The 24,112-nt window shown below is 36.4% G+C and overlaps 1 protein-coding gene across 10 annotated transcripts in view; it reads right to left on the bottom strand.

Annotated features, from left to right (window-relative positions):
• LOC103703152 (phox domain-containing protein) overlaps positions 1 to 23,727 on the bottom strand; it is a 28,833-nt gene extending 5,106 nt beyond the window's left edge. Inside the window, exons 1-13 of one of the 10 annotated variants that reach the window (XR_003384894.4) lie at positions 23,242 to 23,727; positions 20,899 to 21,301; positions 20,622 to 20,799; positions 20,399 to 20,538; positions 16,905 to 17,799; positions 14,130 to 14,230; positions 13,418 to 13,562; positions 13,269 to 13,337; positions 13,143 to 13,188; positions 9,150 to 9,589; positions 7,510 to 7,589; positions 7,110 to 7,245; positions 3,147 to 3,374 (exon numbers count right to left, since the gene is read on the bottom strand). Coding sequence is in view for 6 of the 10 variants with exons in the window: in XM_008785898.6 (XP_008784120.3) it covers positions 3,182 to 3,374; positions 7,110 to 7,245; positions 7,510 to 7,589; positions 9,150 to 9,589; positions 13,143 to 13,188; positions 13,269 to 13,337; positions 13,418 to 13,562; positions 14,130 to 14,230; positions 16,905 to 17,799; positions 20,399 to 20,538; positions 20,622 to 20,799; positions 20,899 to 21,301; positions 23,242 to 23,341 (2,926 nt within the window). In the remaining 4 variants the exon portion in view is untranslated. The remainder of the gene's footprint in view (positions 1 to 3,146; positions 3,375 to 7,109; positions 7,246 to 7,509; positions 7,590 to 9,149; positions 9,590 to 13,142; positions 13,189 to 13,268; positions 13,338 to 13,417; positions 13,563 to 14,129; positions 14,231 to 16,904; positions 17,800 to 20,398; positions 20,539 to 20,621; positions 20,800 to 20,898; positions 21,302 to 23,241) is intronic. The other 9 variants (XR_015972514.2, XM_008785898.6, XM_008785899.6 and 6 more) reach the window with 9 other exon arrangements.
• Between the last annotated feature and the right edge of the window lie 385 nt (positions 23,728 to 24,112).

Genomic DNA, 24,112 nt, shown 5'->3' with positions numbered 1-24,112 from the left:
GATTTTCAGAGATGAGGTTTTTCTGGCTTTCAGGATCTACAATAGCATCGATGATGCTCTACTTCATCTAGATCTTCAAGCAGAAGAGTTTCTCTCATGCCTCTAGATCTGTCTCAATTGCTCTCTCGAGTTTACTTGCCATCAAGCTTAGTTTAAAGTCTGTTTGATTGATTCGGGCAACTCAACCTTTCCAGCATTGAGAACTATCCTCCTTTTCTTCTTGGAATCATCATCCTTCAACTTTTTCCTCTTCAACTGCAATTCGGGGTGAAGCTTCCAACACTTGTCCTTGGTGTATTCGTGGAGGTTATAATGATCATAATAATTTTTCTGAGTTCTGTTGGCTTTCTTCTTGCCTTGCTCCCCCTTTTGGCTTGATTTTCTACTAACCTTTTTGAATTTGTCGCCCTTCTTGCCTTAGATTCTTCTCCTTGATCCCCATGTCCTTCACGCTAACTTCGCTAATGTCTTCAACTTTGAAGAGCTTCAACTCCTTTCAAATATTTTCATGGAGACCTCCGATGTACTTCATGAAAACTGCATGATTGTCTATGGAGATTTCAAGTAGAATTGCTTGCTTGTGAAACTCAGTGTTGTAGCCCTAGACGGATTAATCATACTTCTGCCATAGGTACTGTCACTTGATCCATCGATCCTCCTTGTGGCCAATTAGGTAGAACTGCTTCTTGATTAGGCCTTTGAATTTGCTCCATGTCAGATTGGTAACATCGTTGTTCCTCATGTATGAATTCCACCAGATAAGAGCATGGCTAGAAAGTTTGAGATGGGCAAAAGCTATCTTCTAGATACTAGAGTATCCACTACCATAGATAGTAAAGTCGCTCTCTAACTGGTCCAACCATTTATCTAGCTTCTCTGCATAGATAGTCCCGTCGTATATAGGGTTCTCGATTTTAGCTTCAACTTTAAAGGGTTGAATAGAGAGATTTTGCATACATGTAGGGTGCTCATCCTCCTCGCTAGATGGTGCATCATCTCCAGACACAGAAGACAGCTTTGCAACAAGAGTTGCTACTGTTTGTAGCGAAGGTATCGCCAATCTAGAGACAATCTCAATGAGTTGGACCAAGGTCCGCCGTACCGGTACCGGTCGGCGTACCGGTGGCCGGCCGGACCGGTACGGTACCGGTCCGGTCCGGTACGTACCGGCTGGTACCGGTCCCGTACCAGCCGGTACGCGGTGGTTTCAAAAACCACAGCGCGTGGCGCTGTGGTTCTAAAAAAAAAAAAAAAATCGTACCGGTGCGAACCGGCCGATTCGCACCGGTACGAGGCCGGTACCGGCCGGTACGGGCTCCGTACCGGCCGGTTCGGATAAAAAACCGGAAAATACCGATTTTTTATCCGTTCCGGTTCCGGTACCGGTCCACGGCCGGACCGGTACGGGCCGGTACGGCATTCCATGAGTTGGACAATCTTCTTCTCTAGTTGTGTCAGACGTCCCTTCATCTCATCATCCATCAAGAAAGAACTAGTAGTTATACTCGCCTTTATCCCTTGATGTATTTGAAGCACGAATAGCTTTTTTTCTGATTGCTTGTATTGCTCGCATGTCTGGTCCATAAACTAACACCCCCACAAATTTTCTTCAACCCGTTCAACTCAAATTTCTTTTTAAAAAAAGTAAAAGATGAAAAAATTGTGAAAGTAGAGCTTAAATCCCCTTTTCTTTTATTGATTAATTTAAAACCAAGGTACATAACTTCTATTTATAATGCTAAGGTCCACTTTGCACAATTCGGATCAGATTCTTTTTCCTAATTTTAATAGAACTCTCTTTTCTAAAATAGACATATTAGTAAAAATAAACTCAAAAAGCTAAAATTCTTCAGAAGGTAGATCTTGACTTCTATCAACTCGACCTTCTGTCCCTTCGTTTAATTCTTCTTGGATTGAAAGATATGCCCGGTCGAAGTCTTATCCTAAAATAATAAAATTTTATTTCAGATCTCAAATAATAAAATTTGGGCAAGATCGCTATAGGAGCCTTGTCCCCTAAAGGGCAGGGCCTCACGTCACAAATCTCAAAAAATTGCCCGATTTATAAAAAAAATCTCAATCGGGCATCATATAACCTAATTATAGCCTCCGAAAGTTTAGCTTGTGACTCGGTTTTTCGATGTAGCGGATCTTGCCCCTAGACCCTATCTAGCACTACCATTAGTAGCCAAAATAATCCACATTGAGTCTGGAGATCCTCCAGAATCATACATAGTTTATTATTATTATTATAATTAAAGTATTATTGTTATTTTTATTACTATATAATAATGATTCTTATTATAATCTATACATAATGCTATAATAATGATGATGATGAATATTATATAATAATTATTAGTTATTAATAATGCACATTACAAATATATATTTGTATGATTACAAAATATCTAATTATTATAATATCAGAGTAATTTTTATTGATATAATTAATACAGTAATTATTCTTAGACTAATCCAATAATAATATAATAACAATGTTATATTTCTACTATAATTATGAAAACAATATAATAAATAAATTATAATAGAAAAATGAACAGTTTACTGCTTCAAGGGGTAACCTTACCAGCTCAAGTATAGGGTACCCATATCTCTTTCATTAGCAAACAACTAAACAACTATAATTAAATTGTCATCGCAGGTGCATTTCAATTATAAATAACCAAACAAAGCCCCTTTCTGCAACTGCAATTCCAATTGCAAGCAAGGATTACAACCTGTAATTGAATTGCAGGAAAACAAACAGATCCTTAATGTTGTATTCCTACAATAGCATCTTCAAGAGTTTCTCTGTTTCATATTGTGGTTCTGTCCATTCAAAACATGGATGGAAATAAAGACTAACTTGGCAGTAGGTATTGGAAACCAAGTAACTCATGGCTAGTATCACTGCAAGATAAATGCCTAGATCACAGTTTTTTTTTTTTGTTGGCTTTTTCAGCTTTTCATTAGTTATATGTGCAAAGTAGGTTCCATATGCTTACACAATGAATGCAATGACAGGAACAGGATCATTGCCTAAAAACTGTTAGGGTCATGCAGATAGGTCAAATCAGAAAATATGTGATGCTTATTATGTGCTAACAGAGAAACACTGAAACTGATGGAGAAAGCACACTAACCAACATTCAGAATCCGTAAATGAAAGCTGTCTCACCAAGTATCATTTTCTTGACATCACTTGCTCTACGAGCTGCCTCAAGCTGGAGCTCAAAAGAGCTTGGTCTGGTCACCTTATTACCATATATCTGACTGGTACTTTGAGTTGGTTGCTGACTAAAATGACTGTCGTCCATATTCCTTTGACTTCTCTCCAACTTTAAAAAGAATGTACCATTAGGCCACAGAATCTGCTTAGATTAAAAGCAATTATATTTAAAAATTAGAACAATTCATTATTTACAAAAGATATAATGAAATATGTAGATGATATAAAAACCTATATGTTTCTTTCAATAATTCACTATTGAAGGTTTACCAATAAGTACTTATGCAAGTTTCAGACTTTTTTAATTCTGAAAGAAGGCACAACTAAAGAAAGTTATATAAAACTGATTTGAATTACTCAAAATGATATGATAAAGTACATTAAAGAAAGGCAGAGAAAAAAAAATCAGTGGACATTATGGCTGGAAACAGATAGGATACTAGTATATCATTATTCATATCCATATTTTTTGGGGAAATACGAATATGGATATGGATATTAAATGGATAACAAAATTAATATCCATATTTGCTTTAAACGCATATGGATATGAATCCTATATTAGTTATATCAAAATATTTTTCTATCTAAATATGGATACAAGTCGGATATTATTCGGATATAAATTTGATTTTTAGCAGAATTCAATAATGAAAACTAATATTAACTATATAATCATAAAGGACAGGAACGTAATTTGTTATGCAGATTGTACATGACACATAGGTAACTAAATATTCAAGGAATAATTATTGCACCTACACAGAGACCAACCTAGTTGAGAGTGCAGGTCATTGATTCGGCCGGATTTGTATTAAAATATTAAAAACAAAAATTATTTAAAATTAAACATATAATATAAAAACATTTTTGGCATCAAATACTATCATTACTCTTTAATTATAGCATAAATAAAAAATAATCATGAATTATCTATTTTTAGAGAGCTTGTAAGAAACAATATATAAAAATGCAAGAATACAAAGAAGTTATTAGCATTTTTAAATCTTTTTAGCAATAAATTATTGAAAATATCATAAATGATATTTTTTTATTTTTTATCAAAGAGAAAAGAATTTGTTTTATAAAAAATAAGAATTAAAACATGAAATATTTAGAATAGATAGAATAAATAAAATAAACCAACTTTATAGAATAGATAGACGTTGCAGCTTGGTAGTTGAGTGCCCGTCATTTAATTGAAAGAAGACTGGTCCGAATCCTAGGATTTACAGTTTTTTTTAGAGTTTTTTAATCAAGATCCGAATCCCCAAAATCATAAAATCCGAATCCAGATCCAGCAAGATTTATAAGCAGATATCCGAGCTCAGATCCGGATATGATCAGATATCAGACTTTTTACCTGAATCCGAAACAAATTGAATAGGAAAACGGATGCGGTAGGATTTTATCCAAACTGTTTTCAACCCTAATGGAAATCAACAACAATAATGCTGACAAGGATGACTTTTTCTTTATTTTTATCTACGGAAACACAAATCATAAAAAATTACAAAAATGTTAACATGACACAACTAATGTATCTACTAATACATAAGATTTGCCATGCACTAACTCAAAATCATGTGTTAGTAAAATCACTAAAACTAAGCACACCTATTACAAGAATTAGAGAAGTGGGAAATATAATGAGCAAAAACATGCTAACTTTTAGTCACTTGGTTCATAAGTCAGACAAATCCTCAACTAGTGACAAGTTAATGAAGTAATAGCAATAGTCAGCCAATAGGTTTTTACGTAAGTGGTGCCCTTGTTTCAAGCAATGGCCACCCTATTGGTGAATGATTAGATGCATTCAATTCCTTCATGAACACAAATCAAGGGGAAAATGTTATGTGCAACTTATTTAGCATAGCCTCACGTATATTGCAACAAGACCCCTTAATGCATAAATATAATTGTCAGGCTTTTGAATACTATGCAACAGGGCTATCCTGTTTTCCCATGAAATTGGATGTCCCTATACCTATACTCAGGATAGTGGATGTCCCATCTCTAGGGCTGAAAATGGATCAAATATAGACCAGATATTAATACATCCATATTTGTATCCATATTTTTTTAATAAACACGGATACAAATACGGTTATTAAATAGATATCAAAACTAGAATGCATATTTTTTTTCTAAACAGTTATGGATACGAATCAGATGTTAAGCATATCCACATTTATTTTAAATAGAAATCGACACAAGTTGGATATTAGTTATATCTATGTTTTCTCTATCCGGATACGTATATAAGTTGGATATTATTTGAATATAAACCAGATGTTGAGATCCACTATCAAGCTTGCAAGAAATGCACCATCACCATGTGCTGGTCTAAGACATAATCAATAAACATACATAGAGAACAATTTGACCACCAAGTTGGATCATTATCAATACTATTTAAATAAGATACATAATATAAAGTAATAAAAGCTTTCAATATTAAATACCATTATTACTTTTTAATTGCAACATGAATAAAAAGAATCACGAATTGTCTTTTTTAAAAAAACTTTAAAAAATATATACGAAGACAGGAATATCTCAAAATTATTGATATTTTTAAATATTTTAAACAAAATATTTTCAAAATATTATAAAGAATGAAATGAAGTTATTCATTTTTTTATTTTTTGTCAAAAGGAAGAGGACTGGATTTTTATGAAATAATTAATTATTAAAATATGAAATACCATTATATATTTGAAATGACCATATTTTATAATGCGAACAAGTTTTGAATAAGAATATTAGACCATAATTATATACTAGAAGTTAAAGCCATCATGGTTCAAAATAAAAGGTCCCAGGTCAATCCCTTGTATAGGTGTATATAAATTTTTTTTCCCTATTATAGATGCTTGTGAACTTTTCTAACCAAATATCCGAATCCGAATTCGGAAAAAAAACCCCTTAATATCCATACCCATATCTGATATCTAGCAAAATTGTAAGCATATATCCGAATCCATATCTGAGTCTGATTAGTTACAAGGATTTCTATCCAAATCTGATATGAACTGGATGCAGAAATAGATTTGGCCAAAAATGGATTCAGTCAGGTAATATCCAACCCGTTTTCAACCCTACTCATCCCTTTCCAGCCCATTTTTCGACTCATCCCATCACAAAACTCGGGATGGTGGGAAGCTCTGCCATCCCAAAAAAAGGGCAGCTCAATACTTGAGGCTCCTTCCATTGCAAAATCTAGAGAGGGTCGATGTACACAGCCTTAATCCCATGTGCGGAGAGGCCGTTTCCATGTTTCCAAATCATGACTTCCAAGTCAGAATGGAGCATCTTTATTGTTGTGCCAAGGCTCATCCTATATCCCCCACCATCCTACCAGTATTTGAAACCTTGATAATTGCATTTAAACTAAAAAAAAAAGATAAGATATAAAAATAGGAATCAAGTACATCAAAAATTTACGTATCACATAAGCATGTTCTACTTCACTAAAAACAAGCTTTATCTAATTTAAAAATAGAAATGTGTTTTAGAGAGCCGCCAAGCCGAACACAATTTTTAGAAACTTTTATTTTTGAGACAAGAACAAAGGGCTTAGATATGCCTTAGGATAGATAAAGGCAAGGTACGCCATACCGGCCCGTACCAGGCCGTACGGGGCGTACCGCACCGTACTGGTTCGGTATTGGTACTCGGTACGATACCAACATTCGGTACGCTAAAAAAATTTCATATCATACTATACCAATACTATGCTAATATGGCACTGGTACGGGTCCGGTACCAAGAGGGCAAATCTTGGATAAGGGTGTTGTTAAAGTATGATAACGCTGCTACTTGAAATGAACTCTATTGACAAACATGGTGAAGAAACATATAATTCTCTACTTACATCTTGAACCCACCGAATCCCTTGTGCAATAACATCATCCCTTCGTAGGAAAGAAATCTGCCTTAGAATCCAATCATCAATTGCATCTTCCATAATTAACTGCAAAATCTGTTTTGAAATCCAAAAGACCTGTCTTCTGCAGGAAATAGGAAATGAAACTCCAAGTGAATCATTTTGTAGCAGTTTGAAATGATAAAACTTCAAATTTATCCTATCTGCTCAAAGATAATGCTGACAATATTGAAAAACTGAACTGCTGCCCTTACAAAATATAGTAGTTGAGAGTACGACAAATACAACAATGATGGTCAAGGTGTAGAATGCAAGAACAAATTGCAAAAAGTTATTTAAGGACATTCACTAGAAGAAATGAAACAGAGAAATGCAATGTATAACGCACCTCAGCCAACCTCTCCGTTTCAGTTGGAATATCTTATCAACTAGATTCAACAATGGCACACTAACATTTGGTGGTGTCCACTACAAAATAGCCATAGGAAGGCATAAAGAAAAATGTCAAAATTACTAAATCTTCATGGTATAAAAATAAATAGAATAAGTAAATCCATAAAATCATTGAAATATTGAAATTTGTTCCGACACCAAGTGGATAAAATTCTATAAAAGTTCTATTGTTTGGTCATTAATATCAAACAATCCTCAAATTAGCATTTGTCATCATAGAACATCAAAAGCAAGTCGAAGATATGTATGAATACCTTGCCAGTTTGTTTCAAAGTTAGCCAGTAACAGTACTGTTTCCATACTATCAAGTTCAAATATTAGAAAGTTTTAAAATTGATCTAAAATTGATTATTAAAATAAACTATCTCCTTTTAACCATCAGCAGAGATGATCTTGCTTGAAGGAAGAGAGAGTATAATACAAAGCAAAGATAGAAAGAAAGCTAAAAAGTAAAACATGGAAATTAAAAAAGAATAACTTATAAAATCACTCAACATAGTTTATCCTCCACAATTGCTGGGAAGTTGTTATCTCCAACTGTCCAACAACATGTTTTTTTAGTGATAGCATCTTTAGCTTGTTCATCCACCTCTCTAATTTCTGAAATCAGCATAATGTTAATACCAAATCTGCTATCTGCCGAGGATATCCAAATTCATATTTCAACCATGTAAAAGAGCATTGCTTATGTTGATTCTCATCTTTGTGGCTGTTTTATGAATGAAAGACGTTTCATCCATCATGGAGCAAGCAGAACTAGGCTCCTTAAAAAAACATTGTTATGCCACTAAGAAAGGCATACCAGGAATTATTGCAAGTCTATCTTCCTGAGATTCTGACTGAAAGATGAGACTATCCAAATGGCATTGCTATAATCGTCCTATAGAAAGCCACTCTCTTCTGTCAACAGTAAAGTTGTTGGATCTCGTTTTATGCAACTGGTCCATGGGATGCTCAGAAATCATTTAAGACTAGATAAATATGGTCTTTTCCATAATTACAAATTAGTTAAGGAAGAGTTCAAAGTGATCAGAATCCAAGAATATAATCAGAGACCAGGACCCTGAATAGCACATTAAAATAACACTTGATTTAAAAAAAAAAAAAAATTGTGAGGAGCAGTGGTGAACCATTGAATATATCATTAGGTAGACGAAATGAGAAAGATTTTAACTATTCTTGAATAGCATGCACAAACATCAATCCAACTATCTAAAAGCATAGTACATCCAAAGATAAACATAATTCTGCCAAGTACCAACAAATCCAGGACAAAGGATGTGGAAGGATGGTTAAAATTGTCATAAATCACTCAAGCATTTGAATTTAAACATAAATATTCCATATGATGAATTTGCTTTCGATCGATGACTTGCAAAATAAGAAATCATAAAAACAAGCAAATCCTTCACTTGAATGGTCAAGTAGCAAATATTTAATTATTACATTAGCAGGTTTACAAGAGTAATTTTAAGGATTATTAATATTGTCTATATAAGAAGCCAAGGGACACAAATCAGAAACTGTAATAAAGAAATAATATTGTCAAAAATAGAGATTGCAAGCTACTGGTACCTCAGGTGGCATTCCAACCGGATCTTCAAAAAGCTCAGATGCTACTGAAGTTTTTGAGGCATTTAATGCAAGCCTGTCAAATTTATCAGACCGTTGGCTTCTCTGAGAATCCAAATTTGAAGATTCTTCAATGCGCTTGACAACACGAGGTGGAAAAGCTTTGGAATTTAATTCGTTGTCTGAGTGCCATCCGTTGTTTACTGCAGAAGATCGGTCTTCATCATGGGCTTCATCATCAGACAAACTTTGTGAAGTGTCTACATTACTATAGCCTGGATAGAGTTTATTTGTCACTTCTTCATTCCATGGTAATGCCATGTTCTTTTCAGCTCTTGGGGGAGAAGTTGCATGAGATGGTGATGAGCCAACAACACGCCGCAGACCATCAGAAACCCCTTTAAATTGACGAACTATATCATCCACAGCATCATCCACATTGACTGTCAAAACGAAACCAACCAGTTAAGTAAACTACAACCAAGACAATTAGACAGGATGTGCCATCCAATTAAAGACAAAAACTGCCAAATTTCGTCAAATAAGAAATAGGAACATGACAGGCAGCTTCTGAAACATACAGCAGACAATATGAAATTTTGCCTAGAATAAACGTAAGCAAATGAACTTAGAAATATTTCTGGCTCAGAAGCATGACAGTAAACATAAGATATGATCGGAGACCACCATTTCTTGCTTACTGGGTTCCTCCATGGAAGATGCTTATCAGACTTATCTACTTTAACATGCAAATAAGAAAGCTACAACACCATCCTGTAGTGGTGGCTTTCTTGATCCCAGCATCTGCTGACCACTAAAGTATGAATACATGCAAGCATGCTCATGTGCAACTCTATACATGTCAACAACAGCAGGAAGCCGTCACTCCAGAGAAAAACTAGGCAACTGTAAAAGCCAAAAGATTTTTTTTAATGAAAAAAAGCCAAAATATTAAATCTCACTTGGATTCCTGGTGGAGTAAAGCAGTTGTGGGTAGTCTTTCAAGATTATTTCTCAAAATAAATGTGCATGAATGGATACCTATCAAATAAGCCATGGATCTACTCTACTACCTGGGCACTAACCAAGAGAATATAGCTCTTTGGAAACACAATTGTCCCTAATAGAATTCATTGCAATATTACTAAAGAATTTTACTTGAAGCAGGTCCAAACTGATGCTCACAAGATGGATATTCAATCAAGTTGTTAAACCAAACAAGAATAATGCTTTAGGACGCAAGTAATAAAATCCTAAAAAGGGGCAGCCCGGTGCATGAGGCTCCCTCCATTGTGTGATATGGGGAGGTCAAATGTACGCAGCCTTACCCCAACATAAGAAGAGGTTATTGCGCTAATGCAAGTAATAAAATCCAAATAAGCAATTTAGTGTTGATCGAGATGACTGATTTTTTAAGCCAAATGTCCATTTGCTTCACATCTAGGTTAGAGACAATGCAAAAGACTTCAAGATTATCCAACTAATCATTAATAAACTCGAGGAGCAAATATTAGGAAGGTAGGAATAAAGAAATTTACTGCTCAGGAAATTAGCCCAATAAATACAATTGGTCATGCAGTTGGTTTTCACCTATAACATGTGAATAGTGCATGACCAATTATACATCTGCATAGTATTTTGAGAGAAGAAAAAAAAGAGGATTATGTAATATGACAACACAACATCCCCTCTTAAACTCACAATGGATCAACAATGAAGGCAAGGCCAAATATACCGAACCATAGCATCCCATATTGACTACACTGTAGCGCATTTATAAAGTACTAGCATAGTATCGAGGTTCGATTCGGTATATGAACCGGACCGGCCCGAACCAAGCAGGAGCGAATACCACCTGATTTCGAGTGGTACCACGGTTAGGAGTGAGAAAAAAACAAGATTTACAATCTTAGCACCGAGTACCATACCGATGTATTACCGGTACACTATAATACGGTCGATACAATACATACTCCATATCGAGACAGCCTCTGACCCCTTTTTTTCTCATTTCTTATCAAAGGTACCATCCAAAACTAGGAAGGACAAGCCGGTAACCGAGCTAAAATCGGGCGATTTTGCTCAGTTCAAACTAGTACGAACCGGTACACACTGGTTCTCGTACTAAACCAGCAACCGACCTTTTGCACCAATTCAATACGGTACACCCCGAACCAGAGGTTCGAGTCAATTTTGCAGTCCTTGAAAAAAATATTGGAAGCTTGTCTCAGTACAAAATGTATACCATACCATACTGAACTGGTGATATATTGGTACAGTTCTCGATACCAGTTTTGCAGACCTCGGATGAAAGGCATGTTGGCAAATATAAAAAAAATTGTTGTAATATGAATCTTTACAAAGAAGTTAGTAAGATGTTTGGTATATTAGGCTTGCGTGAGAGTTGTACGATAGAAGTCATAGACAAAGTGGTAATCAATTAATACTGACTTATACAATGCCCCACCAGATAACGTTGGGCATCATACTAGCGAGACATTGTAGGAAAGTACTTCATGATACGTTACAACAATATACTTAAAATCAAAGACTGAAAAACCGACATGAAGCGCCTAGTCCAAGCATATCGTACCGAACCGGTGCAGAACCGGATCAATTTGCTGGTTCGAGATGAGAACCAATTTGTACCGATGCCAATCAATCTGAACCGAGCAGAATTGCTCAATTCCACTCAGTACTGACCTATATCGCCCGGTTTTGGCTAGTACCATGATTTAAAAAAAAAGAGAAAAAAAGGTCAAGAGTTGTCTCAGTACGGGGTACATACTGTATAGTATCAACCATACCATACTGAACCTATATATCAAGATTGTGGATCTTGCTTAAAACCATAATCACAGCACTTATATTACATCATTTGATTGCTTCTTGGAAAATCTACCAGCCAAAATTGTTTATAAATCCTCTGATATTGCACCATCATAATGCCCTTGTGATTGACAAAAGAGTGCAGCACTCCCAAGATCCATCTTTTTGCATTAGCACTTTAGCAGGATAGTATAAGAAATCATTCTCTAAAACAAATTGTAGAATGTAGATACTGAGGACTCAAACTATGATATATGTAGGAAGGAGAAATTTGTTAGGATCAGTTTAAGAGCTAGTAGATGAAAGGAGTTCTGCTGTCACTCAAAACTCTTTTACAAGGAAGGACTATCTATGCGGATCACATTAAGCTGCTTGTGATCATTTGCTAGATCCATCTCTGATGTTTCCAAACAAAATTAGCCAAAATAAGTAAATATTTGAAGAGAGTCTCTTTGCAAATATCAATAGCATAGGTGGACTCTCAAATTCAACAGAGCTAAAGTGGCTTGACTGATTCATCATATAAGAACATAGCAGTAGATCGACATGTTATAGTGATATTCTAGTGAGCTAAACCCACTCAACTATCCTAATTTTCTGACAGTTCAGTGCCAGCAGTTATTTAATCGATCCAGTAAATGTTACATCTCACTTTTCAACTTAGCCAATCTCTTACTTACTAGTTATGTCTGCTTTGATTTTTGAACGATGAATGACAACTTCCAGTCATGCCCAACTAATGTGCAGCTCAGCTTAACAGCAGATTATGAAATAAATTGGCCTCAATTTATCAGGATAAAGCTATTGTATCTAGCTATGATGCATGAAAATGACAAACAATGACACATCATTATTTTTCATATAATAAATAGAACATTCTCCAAACAGTGTAGTTAGTATCAAAAATTCAAAATAAGCATCAAAGAATTACAACATTAAAGAATGTTTTGTACAGAATACTAGAACAAGACATCTGGGCAAAAACAAGATAAAGAAACTACAGAAAAAAATTCATATTTTGTTGCTAGAGCCAACTCTCTTCCATCATAACATATGAAAAAATTGAAGTGAAGAAATTAATAAAGTTGATCGCAGTTGGATAAAATGAAGACGAAATCAAACTCTTTTGTAAGCTGTCAGAACTAAGAGAGTTTGAGATCTATGTACCTGCTAATGTTTTCATCACTGAGGTTGATTTTCCGAAAGAGTAATTCTTCAAAAAAAACAACCAAAAAGGGATCAACTTCCCAGAGAATCTGAAAGTGTCTAAAAGTGTATTGAGAAAATTTATACCTTTGAAGTATCACTTAAAAAGTCCCATACTTCATGTTGCTCTGCAACATTAGCAATTGACAGAAGATCCTGTCCAGATGAACTAGAAACATGTCAAGCTGGCATATCATACCAAGCAAAAAGTTGCAAACTAGAGAGTCAAACCATACTTGCAAATATTTGTCGAGAAGAATGCATCGCTGGTGCACAAAATAATCATCGATACTGGACGAAAGAAACCTCTTTGGGGGCAAATGCAATGTATAATTAGGTATATCCTTTAGATGCCGATGCAGCCGTTCAAAATTTCGGTATCTGCAATCCAATAGTCAATATTATCGATATAGAAAGATACAAGAAATCAGTCAATGCATATAACACATGACAACTAATGTTTCTGCTTTTAATGGATCTCATATAAGAATTTTCTTTAAATTAACAAGACATTCAATTCATATATGTCTTACTGACATATTTTCTCAAAAAATGTTATGAACAAGATTTATGAGTACACATACATGAATGGTGCAATTTCATAAAGAGAAGCCCTTGTTAATAAAAAAATCTCATTATTGACATGAAAGGTTTTGGAGCAATATGCTAAGAAAAAACTATAAATAACCTTCCTTCTTACTTTACAGAATCTATATAGAACACAACCAATGAAAAGGGTGAAGAGTTGGTATCAGGTAGACCATATATATAAAGAGAAATTTAATATAAGCAAGGTCTCAAAACACCTATACAATTAACAGACTTCAGCCAGCAAAGACAATAGAGAATACATAAACAAACATCAATATATATGAAGAGCGCCTCTTTTTGAAAGTAATGGATGTAAATATATCTAAAGACTTTAGGGATGTCTAGGTAAAAGCATGCCTTCTTTTCACAAACCAGGTCTTGTTCTCAGCATCAGTTACAGCGATTGAATAAACTGCAAAAGATTTAGATCCAAGCTTTTCAAAATATGCTCCAACAACCTGCACAAACATTTTAAATGCAATGAACATGTAAGTTAAAATTTGGCAAAGAGAACAAAAGTAGAAAGATTATAGAAAATATTTTCTAGTTTGACCATCATTTCCACCATATGAGTGCATATCATGCTTCCTTTTGCAAGCAGGAACAAATTGGTAACAAATATCATAGAAAGCATGTCATGGTTAAGCAAGTACTTTACAGAGAACAAAGGTGTTCTTCACAGTGAAATGTCACCACACCTATTTACTTGCTGCACTTTTAATCATGAGGCATTGAGAGATTAAATTATTAAACTACTAAACGGTAGGATGGTTGCATTTGCAAAAATATGTAACTAGATAAGCACAGCAGTATCTGACATATTGTAATGTGCATAAGATAAAATTCAATAGAAAAAATAAAGCCTCATTAAAAATATATACAAGGATGGTGGAACCATCCCAAATAACCTAGTTCGAAGTGTACCGAGCCGTACCAACAGCCGATCGGGATGGTTCCGGCCATCAAATTGAGAAACAGGCAAAGGAGGGGAAGAGGAAGAATGAAAGAGAGGAAAAGAAAGAGACAGAGGGAGAGAGAGAGGGAGACAGCCAAGGAAGAAGGGAGAGAGAGCTTTCAAAACCCTCTCACCTCCATGCATCGGAACAGAGCCCCTATTTCGAAAGGAAACAGGTGCTTTGGCCCTTTTTTAAAAAAAAAATTAGTGAAGTCGACAGGCACTGCCGACTTCACTTAATTTGCCAACGTTACTTAAAAAATTTCAAAAAAAGAGAGAAAAAATAAGTGAAGTCGGCAACCAATGCCGACTTCACTTTAGAAAATTCAAAAATATATATATGTAAAAAGGGGTCGAAACCCTTATTTCCTTTCGAAACATGGGCTTTGCCCCTATTTCGATGCATGCAGGAAAGTGGACTTCAAAATCCCTCCCTCAGCCCTATTTTGGCATCGCCTCCCTCCCTTCCTTCCTCTCCCTCCCTCTCTCTCTTCCTCTCTCTCTTCCTCTCTTTCCTTCTCCCTCTCCCCCTCCCCCTCCCCCTCCCTCCACCTCTCTCTCTCTCTGTTGCTCTCTCCCTCCCTTCCTCTCCCTCCCTCTCTTCCTCCCTCTCTCTCTTCCTCTCCCTCCTTCTCCCTCTCCCCCTCTCTTTCCAGTTTCCTATCAGTTCACGTCGGAACAACACAGCATGGGGCATATCATACCATACCATACCACCAGCCTACCGGCATAGACGCCAGCTCCAGTATTACAAATCTTGTATATATTGTGTGTTTATATATATGCACACATATATAACAAACACACATTTGAACCATAATATCATATCTATATAAAAGCAAACGACTGTTGGACTAGAAGAAGAGTTGATGATTTAAATGTCTAAAAAGAGGTATAACCTTAATGGCTAGATAAAGCTACCAAAGAAAGAAGGAAAGGGGGTGGGGTTATTCGTTTCTGAAGCTGTACTGTCTATGCAACTCTATTGGGAACTCAGAGATTGGCGCAGCATATGAAGAAAACATTTCGAGGGTTATGGCGGTGACTTATGGATATGAAATTTGGATGACACAAAAGACTACATAATAGATAACACATTCATATAGAGAAGGGGAAGGGGGGGTGGAATGCAAATGCAAGGTGACCAAAATTTAGAATTCAGCTTTAAGATTTTAAGCACAAGCCATCCTACTACTTGAAAAGAAGGCCAAACGTAGTCATTTGCTCCTCCCTGCATCAATCCCCTTGAGTTGATATAGAGCTAATCAGGGTCTGTCGAACCGGCCGAATCGCCCGATTCAGGCAGTAACGAGCCGACCTGATTCGGTATTGCAATTCGGTTCTAGCCCCTACCGGTCGAAAATCCTATTGGATTTGGCCGGTTCCGAGTCAATCCAATTTTGAATCGGGTTGACTGTGGCATTATTTTAAAACAATAAAATACATCATTTAGTTTAAACCAGGACCATAAAAACATCAAAAAATATCAAAAAAACACCAAAAAAAATCAAATTAGACTTAAAAACATTGAAAAACTTCAAAAAAGTGATTACTAATTAAATATTCTTGAAAAGTTAAAAATAAAATAAAATTGGGCATGCTGGTTACGGCACGCCCTACACATACCAGCTTCGGTTTGGTACTGAACCAATACCAAACCGTACCGGTCACCGACGGGTACGGGTCTTAGTACTGGTACGGGTCTTAGTACTGGTTCGGCGGTCCTCGGAGCTAATGGTAATATCAAATGATCTCAAGATGATACTACAAAGAAGGCAAAATTATTACCTTGGATGATGTCAAAGTTAGCTAGCATATACTTCTTAGAAAGCAGAAGAGAGAACAAGATTGTAGAGAACTTTCCAGCCCTCTCTAGAAGCAATATATTTAATGAGCTTTGAAGCATAAATAAGAAGCAAATTGTGGGGGTTAGTTAAGGAGGACCAGATAACTAGTATATGAAAAACCGGAAAATAAAGCACAGAGATGACAGACCCATCACAGTATGAATATTTTGAAGGACTATATGTGTCATATGGTAAGCAAAATAAAACATCCAAAAATAACCTAAACTTTTTTATATAGGATCAATTGCCAACCGTACAGATTAACAAAAACATCTGCAAGAAGCCATAGAAGCTGCACAATTGACACAGATCAATGAATGGAATACTCACCCGGCACCTTATCTTTGGAGCATAGAAGGATCCTTCATTCTTGGAAACTAATTCAGAGCTTTGCTTTTGCTTATGCTTGCTAAAGTTTTGACTATAGTTCTCCTTGAAACCAGTAGTTTCACTTTCACCACTTCTGCCCATTAATGTTGTTTCAATATCAGGCGTGCTACTAGATCGCTTTAGCTGATCTTTATTACTTTCAAAAATTTTCCTGGCATTTTCATCACTTCCATCACCAAAATGACCCCCCTCTTTAGATTGCATGCTAACCAGATCTTGAGAAACATGCTGCTCATGGTTTGGTGCTACACTTGATCGGCTATTATTATTGGATCCTTGCATTAGGTGAACCATATATTTATCATCTATACTTATAGTACTTTCGTTCATATTGGTCAACAATCCCTTCCCTGTGTTTCCTGCATGAACAGTACTATCTACATTTCCTGGCACAGCACTCGGAGACTCCAATGAAGTTCCTGCCTTCATAAGAGTGGCAGCCTTCTTTTTGTAGTTTCTTCCTTTTGTCCACATGTTTTCAAGATTCTCAGGGGCAAGGACTTGAGATCTTCTTTTTGTAGCAGCATCCAGTATCATTGCCCATTCTGCAGCATAAGGCTGTATATGATGCTCAGAACTTTCCTGTAATGTTTTCAGATGACCATGCTCAGAACTAGCGAGTGATTTTTCCACACCACTTTTAGCCATTATCAAGTCACCTGATTGGCTAGAAGCTGCAGTTCTTGACTCAGGTTGAGCAGTACGAGTATTTCCTCCAGAAACATTATTATCATGGGCAAGAATAGCTTCATTGGTTAATCTATCAGAGTCTGCCTCTCCGATTCTGTTATCTTTATTCGTGAGGAATATATATTCAATCAATTCATTGATATAACTGGGGAAAAATAGCAAGGAAGTTAGATTGTTTTGTAAAGGTACTCATAGAAAAAGATCAGTCATATATCAGGACATTTGACTTTTATTGCTAAAGATACAGTAGCATATAGCACCATCAATGCAAGTATCTACAATGCATATCCCTGAATTGGATAAGAACATGATATGTTCTTGCATATATTCGGTTTTGACCCCATCTAGTATATAATTGAGCTACTACAAACTGATGCAGGAGCAATTTCTCTCAATTAAAATGTGCAAAGCAGCCAAGATAAATAATAGAAGAAAGAGGAATAAAGGAAGATCAAATTAAGGGAGAAAATAAAGATAAAAGGGCCAGTTATTGTTCAGAGCATCTTAGCATCAAAAGGTGTCACTACAGAACTGGATCTCATTAGGAGTTCTGCACAGTTTGAAAATCAAATGTGAACTCTAAGGTGAAACTTGGTCATGTTGGAGAATCATCATTTGGAAAAGAGTCCAACATTGAGTGTACTTCTATATTGAGTCAAAGAAAAAAATATCAAAGAAGACTGTGACCAGAACTTAAGATTCCTTCTTTAGGAGTCCTAAGAATAAAAAGAAACATATATTTCCAGCCCATGTCTCCCTTTTAAAGCCTCTTCACTTTCATGAGAAGAATATAAAAGAAAACAAAGTAAACCAGCCAGTGCTTTAATAAATCCTGGCCACCCATCCCCTTAGGTGATGAGAGGCATAGGTTAAATATATTTTTTAATTCCTTTTCTAGTTCATTTTCTTATGTAACCAACGGCCCTAGAAGTCTATAAATATGGCGGTTGACTAATGACAAATGATGATTTAAACATTGTCTTCTTGTTCTCCAGTGATGTGATCCTGCAAAGGTGTGAGACCTTCAAACCCTGAGTGTGAGATGTAGGTTGCATGCTAGTGTTTAGGCCATTAGGTATCATTCTGTTTTCTTGATTTTATTCTTTTCCTATGGTCAGATTTTCACAAGAAAATTCCAGCAAAGTTGATTTTGATTGTTTAATCACACAAACCTTGTTAGAAAACAGTCTAGACCTAGAATCTAAATTCTGGGTTGGAGAATAATCACCCATTATGTTTTTCCTTCAAAGACATTAACTTTCTAGTTTAGTTTTATCGAAAATTCAGGTTTAAATCTAACATTCCAACAAACAATTGTAACAGCCCTTGTATCCTCAACCTAAATAGGCCCCAATATCTAGACTGTCATACATCACAACTTTCCAACAGTGGGCATGGTATTTATGCTGGATATCATCTTCCTAGGCAGTAGATACCAAATTCAATGACTCTCCATGTGAATTATACCCATCTTTCCAGCATCTCCATTAAGCACAATTGTATTACCTTGTTTTGACTGTTGCTTTGTCAAACCTGTCTCACAAGACATTGTCTTTTTCGTGGAAATGAACTTAGCTTACTAGATGCTCACATGATTTACCAAATGCCTGACATGGGAATCACCAAGCACCTTCATGCTTCAATATCTTTTCTGGAAAATTTTTGGTGCTGTCAATCCTTCATCAATTGTCAGGGTGATTGTATTAACATGCTCTATTTTAAACTATTAAATAGTGACTAGGAGGGTAGTTTTCATTTGTTCTCTCTCCACGACAAAAGCTTTCTAGATAACCATAACTTCCATCAAGCCTGGATCAACTAGTTGGGTTTAGCTACATGAATATCATTTATGAGCTACCTACAGTTATAGTGGGAGCATTTTCAAATCTGTCTTCATAGCTGCCATACATGCTAGCTTAGGTCTCTCTGTCTAAACCATTTAATATGGATTGAAGCGCCTTGCCTTACTAGAGCCTCCTCAGATCTTCATTTAACATGTTCATGCCGACATTTTGACCTCAATAGGTGCAATTAAGTCATAGGACTGTTGGACCCTAGTAGCAAGAAACTTCTATATGCGAAATGTACCTGCTTCAGACAAATCATTGGCAACTCAATCCTGCACTCACTTTCTAAGTACATCCTTACTTAAGATATCCACTTCTTTGCACCCACACCAACTCCCAAATCTAACAATTATCATTGGGCCATTCTAACTACAATAAATCTTTTTTAATTTTCCTTACCAGTTTCACTATCATGGAGATTGTATCATCTATTTAGAGTTTTCAACAACTATTCTTTTGGCAATCGCTTAGAATTTAAAGGCATAAATAACATGCCATCAGTTCATAGCAGGATCTGTGTTTGCTTGTGTTTTTAACACCTTTTTTCCTAAACTTCTGCTCCTCTGACCAAAATTATTATTATTGCTTACAATTTCCACTTTCTCTGACCAAAATGAAAAAACAACATTGAAATTTTGATAATATTGAGAACATTACCAATAAGTATGTTTAAGAGCATGGTTCATTGTAACCAGTTGCACCGCTCTGGTAGCAAAGCAATATTAAGTTTTGGTACCGCAAACCAACTTCTACCAACACTATACCAACATAATACCGATATGAGTACTGAAACCGGTGTTGTGAACCATGTTCAAGATATTTATTAAATTTTTCAGAACATGACTCGGCACAAAATTATTAAATATGAATGAGTTGTTAAGTTAGTAAAAAGCTTACCCAGGGCTGGCCAAGTTCATGACAGGTTGCAAAACCAAGCAGGTCAGCAGCTCTCTGCTCAAACAGCGAACTAATGGGCATTGAGCTTCTTGTGGCCTCAAGACTATTGTCAGAACTCCTCCAACAATACGTTGAAGAACCTGGATTTAACAACACATAAACCTACAATGTCATAAAGACATCAATATAAGTATACAAGAGCTAGCTATACTCAATTTCGCACCTGATGTTCACACTCCGGAGATAACAGAGCAGGGTGAAGTTCCTTGGAAGCTATTAGATGGCATTTTAACCTTTCATCTCTCTCCTCAAAAGAAAGAGTTCCCATAACATCGACGCCTATCTCTGATTGATATTTTCTGTAAAGGTCTAATTGGTTTCCTATCAAGTCAACCATGTCCCTGGAACATAAAAATAATTTGTTTCCCAAAGGAGGTCTCAGCTATGTCAATAAGTTACAGAAAGCTTGTTAGAGACTAACAAAAGTAATTCAAAAGCACCTTGTTAGCAAGTCGAGGAGGTTGATCTTTTTAACTCTTCCAGATATTTCACCAAGTGCATCAAGTATGATAGTGCGCATTAGTTCTGGAGCATCCTTGTCAGGAGTAATAGACGAATACCAAAGATCTACAATGAAATCCTGCAAGATCCTGTTAATGAATTCCTCCATGGCAGCCTCCACAGTGGGTGAATCAATTTTCCTCCTCCACTTTGAAAAAGGTGGCACAGTAGAAAGACGAAAATCGTCTAGAGATAATTGCTTCTTTTCCAAGTGAGATAAATATGTTTGCTTATGGGCAGGACGCAACCTCCAGCGGAGCTCCACCTCATAAGATAGAAACCGGAAGACTGAAAGTATGAGAATTGATATTGGTATATTTGTCCACATTGATTTACTTGTATCTGTGAAAAACAAAAGACAATGGCCAATGACAAAAACGATACTAAAAAAACTTATCTGTGGCATTTTCCATAAAGAAACAGCAGTAAAAAGAGAAGAGGAATTATGAAATTATCCTAGATAATAGCAATTGCACGTAATCAAATAGAATAAACGAGGTCACATATCACTATTTTATTGCTTTATGGACATAGTATACACACACATACAAATACCTCTAGTGAAGTTGACAATGTCTCCTTTAGAATATGTCTGGTAAATTTGCCACGGTCCATTAGAGAAAACAAGCTTAGGGTAATAGGTACCTTAAAGACCAATGGAGTTTTGCAGCAATATACAAACACTTCACATGCCAATGTTTTAAGTATTTACTAAAGTTTCTAAAACATACATAAACACATACTTTATGTATATACTACTTATATTTATGTATACATATCACCTATGGTGCCCATGTACACTTATATTTATTAGTGTTTGTACATTCCTATTATACTTTTATCCCACATAAGAACTAATCTGATCTTAAATACAAAATGAGCTTTCTGGGATACATATACATGTAGGCATACTCACCTGATCAAATTAGCATAACAGTGGACTAAACCTGAATGTCATTATAATGCCACACGATGTAAGGAAAATATACACTGAGGACGCACCACATGAAAGATTTTAGATGAAAGGACCAAGTCCATCTGATCATACGATCTCTCAAATGGTGAATCATGAATGAGGAAAGAAAGAATCTAGGTTTTGCATTATACTTTCTTCTTAATTACTTAAAATTGTACTTCAAATTAGTTGTTTTTATAGAAACTTCTATGCATATCTTTGAGTAGGTTCCATGATTACAAAATTTATTGAATTATCGAGGAATATAGATGCCAGGTGGGGGGTGCTGTGTTTATAGACAGACAGAGAGGCACAACACTATGGAATTGGGGAAGTTCCATGGCTTTTGTATGCTATAATTTCTTTTCTTCCTTTCCTTTGGCAAGACAAGGTCCATTGTACCTAGGGCAAGGACCCACCAAAATGTTCCAAAAATTGATTTTACATGGCATACTGGACAGATTCTCATAGGTCATCACTAAGCAATCTTTGGATAGATTTTCCTCATTCTACAAGATGAAGTATTTGTTAGCCATAACACCAAGTACCTACTTGGCCAAATGATGGAGTGCCTTGTATGAGCTGTGAATTCCGAATAAAACATAGTAAAGGAAGTTTGGTGCGAAATTTTAATTTATTGTTGAAGGTCTCTCTCCCCCCCCTCCTTCCCTCCCCCCCCCCCCCCCTTCTCCTTCCTTGTAACTGGCAAATATTGCACGCCTTTATTACCAAACTTACTTTGCAGAGGAAAAAAACTGCAAATAAAGAATAGTGCTCCCTTGCTACCTTTTACCATTCCTTTTGAGGTTCTACCCTCCTCCCCAACAAAACACTAACGCATACTTCACCTAAAGATAATCTTTTCTTTCTAGAGAGAGAGAGAGAGATGCATTTGAGTTACCTGTGACTAGTACAGTGCAGATTCATATCAAATTCCCAAGAAACGCATTCTCTAATTTCTAAAGAAGCATTCTTGGTAATATTTCCAAGTCGTGACTATGCAGCTTCGATTATGACCTTTCTGTATCACTATTTCATAGTATAATTCTTTGCACTCATTTAATTCCAAATTTAATTCAAGAAGGAACTCTTGCATAAAATTGATTTCTTTATGTTATTCGCAAAGTAGTCAAGCGAGCAAAAAAACAAAGAAAGAACAAACAGCTCAATCTTTTTCACTTCAAATTCCAGGGTTAGCTTTATAATCCAAGAATACAAAACCTAGAGACAATCAAGGTCCAGTCCCAGCCAACGCAAGATTTTTTGATCCAAAAGGTATCAAAGAACAAAATTTCACGCAGTCAAAGGGAAGAAAAGAACCACGTACGCGACAAGAAGTAAGAGATCGCAAAGACGCAGATGGCCCAGAACACGGTTCGAACCTTGGCCTCCTCGATCAGATCTTGTAACGTCTCCATCGTCCTCATGGTGTCGACCCCTCCAAGATCCCTCTCTCCGCTCCTTCACCTCTTCGCCCGACCCAAATGAAGCGAAAGACCCTCCACGATCAGCGTTCTCCAAGGCCAATCCCTCTCCGCCGAAATCAGAACGATTGATCGATGCGAAGAAGAACGAAGAAGGAATCCAAAGATCGGAGGAGGGCTCAGAATTTTTCTTGAAACCTCAAGAAATGAGATTATGATTCGAGGGCCGGGGGGGGATGGGTTCCGGTCACCGCCGGGAGACTAGTAGTCTCACATTTTATCGCCGCGCTGGGAGGCGAGGGAAAGAATGGGGGGAAGAGCCGGTCGGTCTTTTCGCGCATCTGACGACGAAAATGCACCTGGAGCCGTGATCCTTCACGTAACGGCACGAAACGAAACGGAACGACGGCATGTTGTTCTGTCGGCGTGCGTAGTGACACGTGGAGTATTTCTATTCGGTGAAGATGGATCGACGCCTTGGAGAGCATCATGGCCGTCGAACTTGGGTTCCCATGTTGCGAATGATTTAGATTCTGTTGGACAGATCAAAGAGATACCGGATTAGAAAAAGGGAAGGACAGCTAGGCCGCTGCGATGATGATGATTTGGAGCCAGCTTAGTGGGAACAAGGGGTAATGATTGATTGCTAGTTCTTTGGAGAATAGTGATTCGTGCATGTGAATCTCAAGGCATTAAGATGAGGGCAGGATTTGATCCTAAATCACTGACATCTAATACTTGGCAATGCTCTCTAGTGCTCAGAGGATTAGGATT

The sequence above is a fragment of the Phoenix dactylifera genome, chromosome 13 (genome assembly GCF_051530095.1).
Source record: "Phoenix dactylifera cultivar Ajwa chromosome 13, Ajwa_hap1_PhDact_Kaust_v1.1, whole genome shotgun sequence".
Lineage (NCBI taxonomy): Eukaryota > Viridiplantae > Streptophyta > Magnoliopsida > Arecales > Arecaceae > Phoenix > Phoenix dactylifera.
Note: the sequence above shows the minus strand (reverse complement) of the source record. Positions and strands in the feature narration are given on the sequence as shown.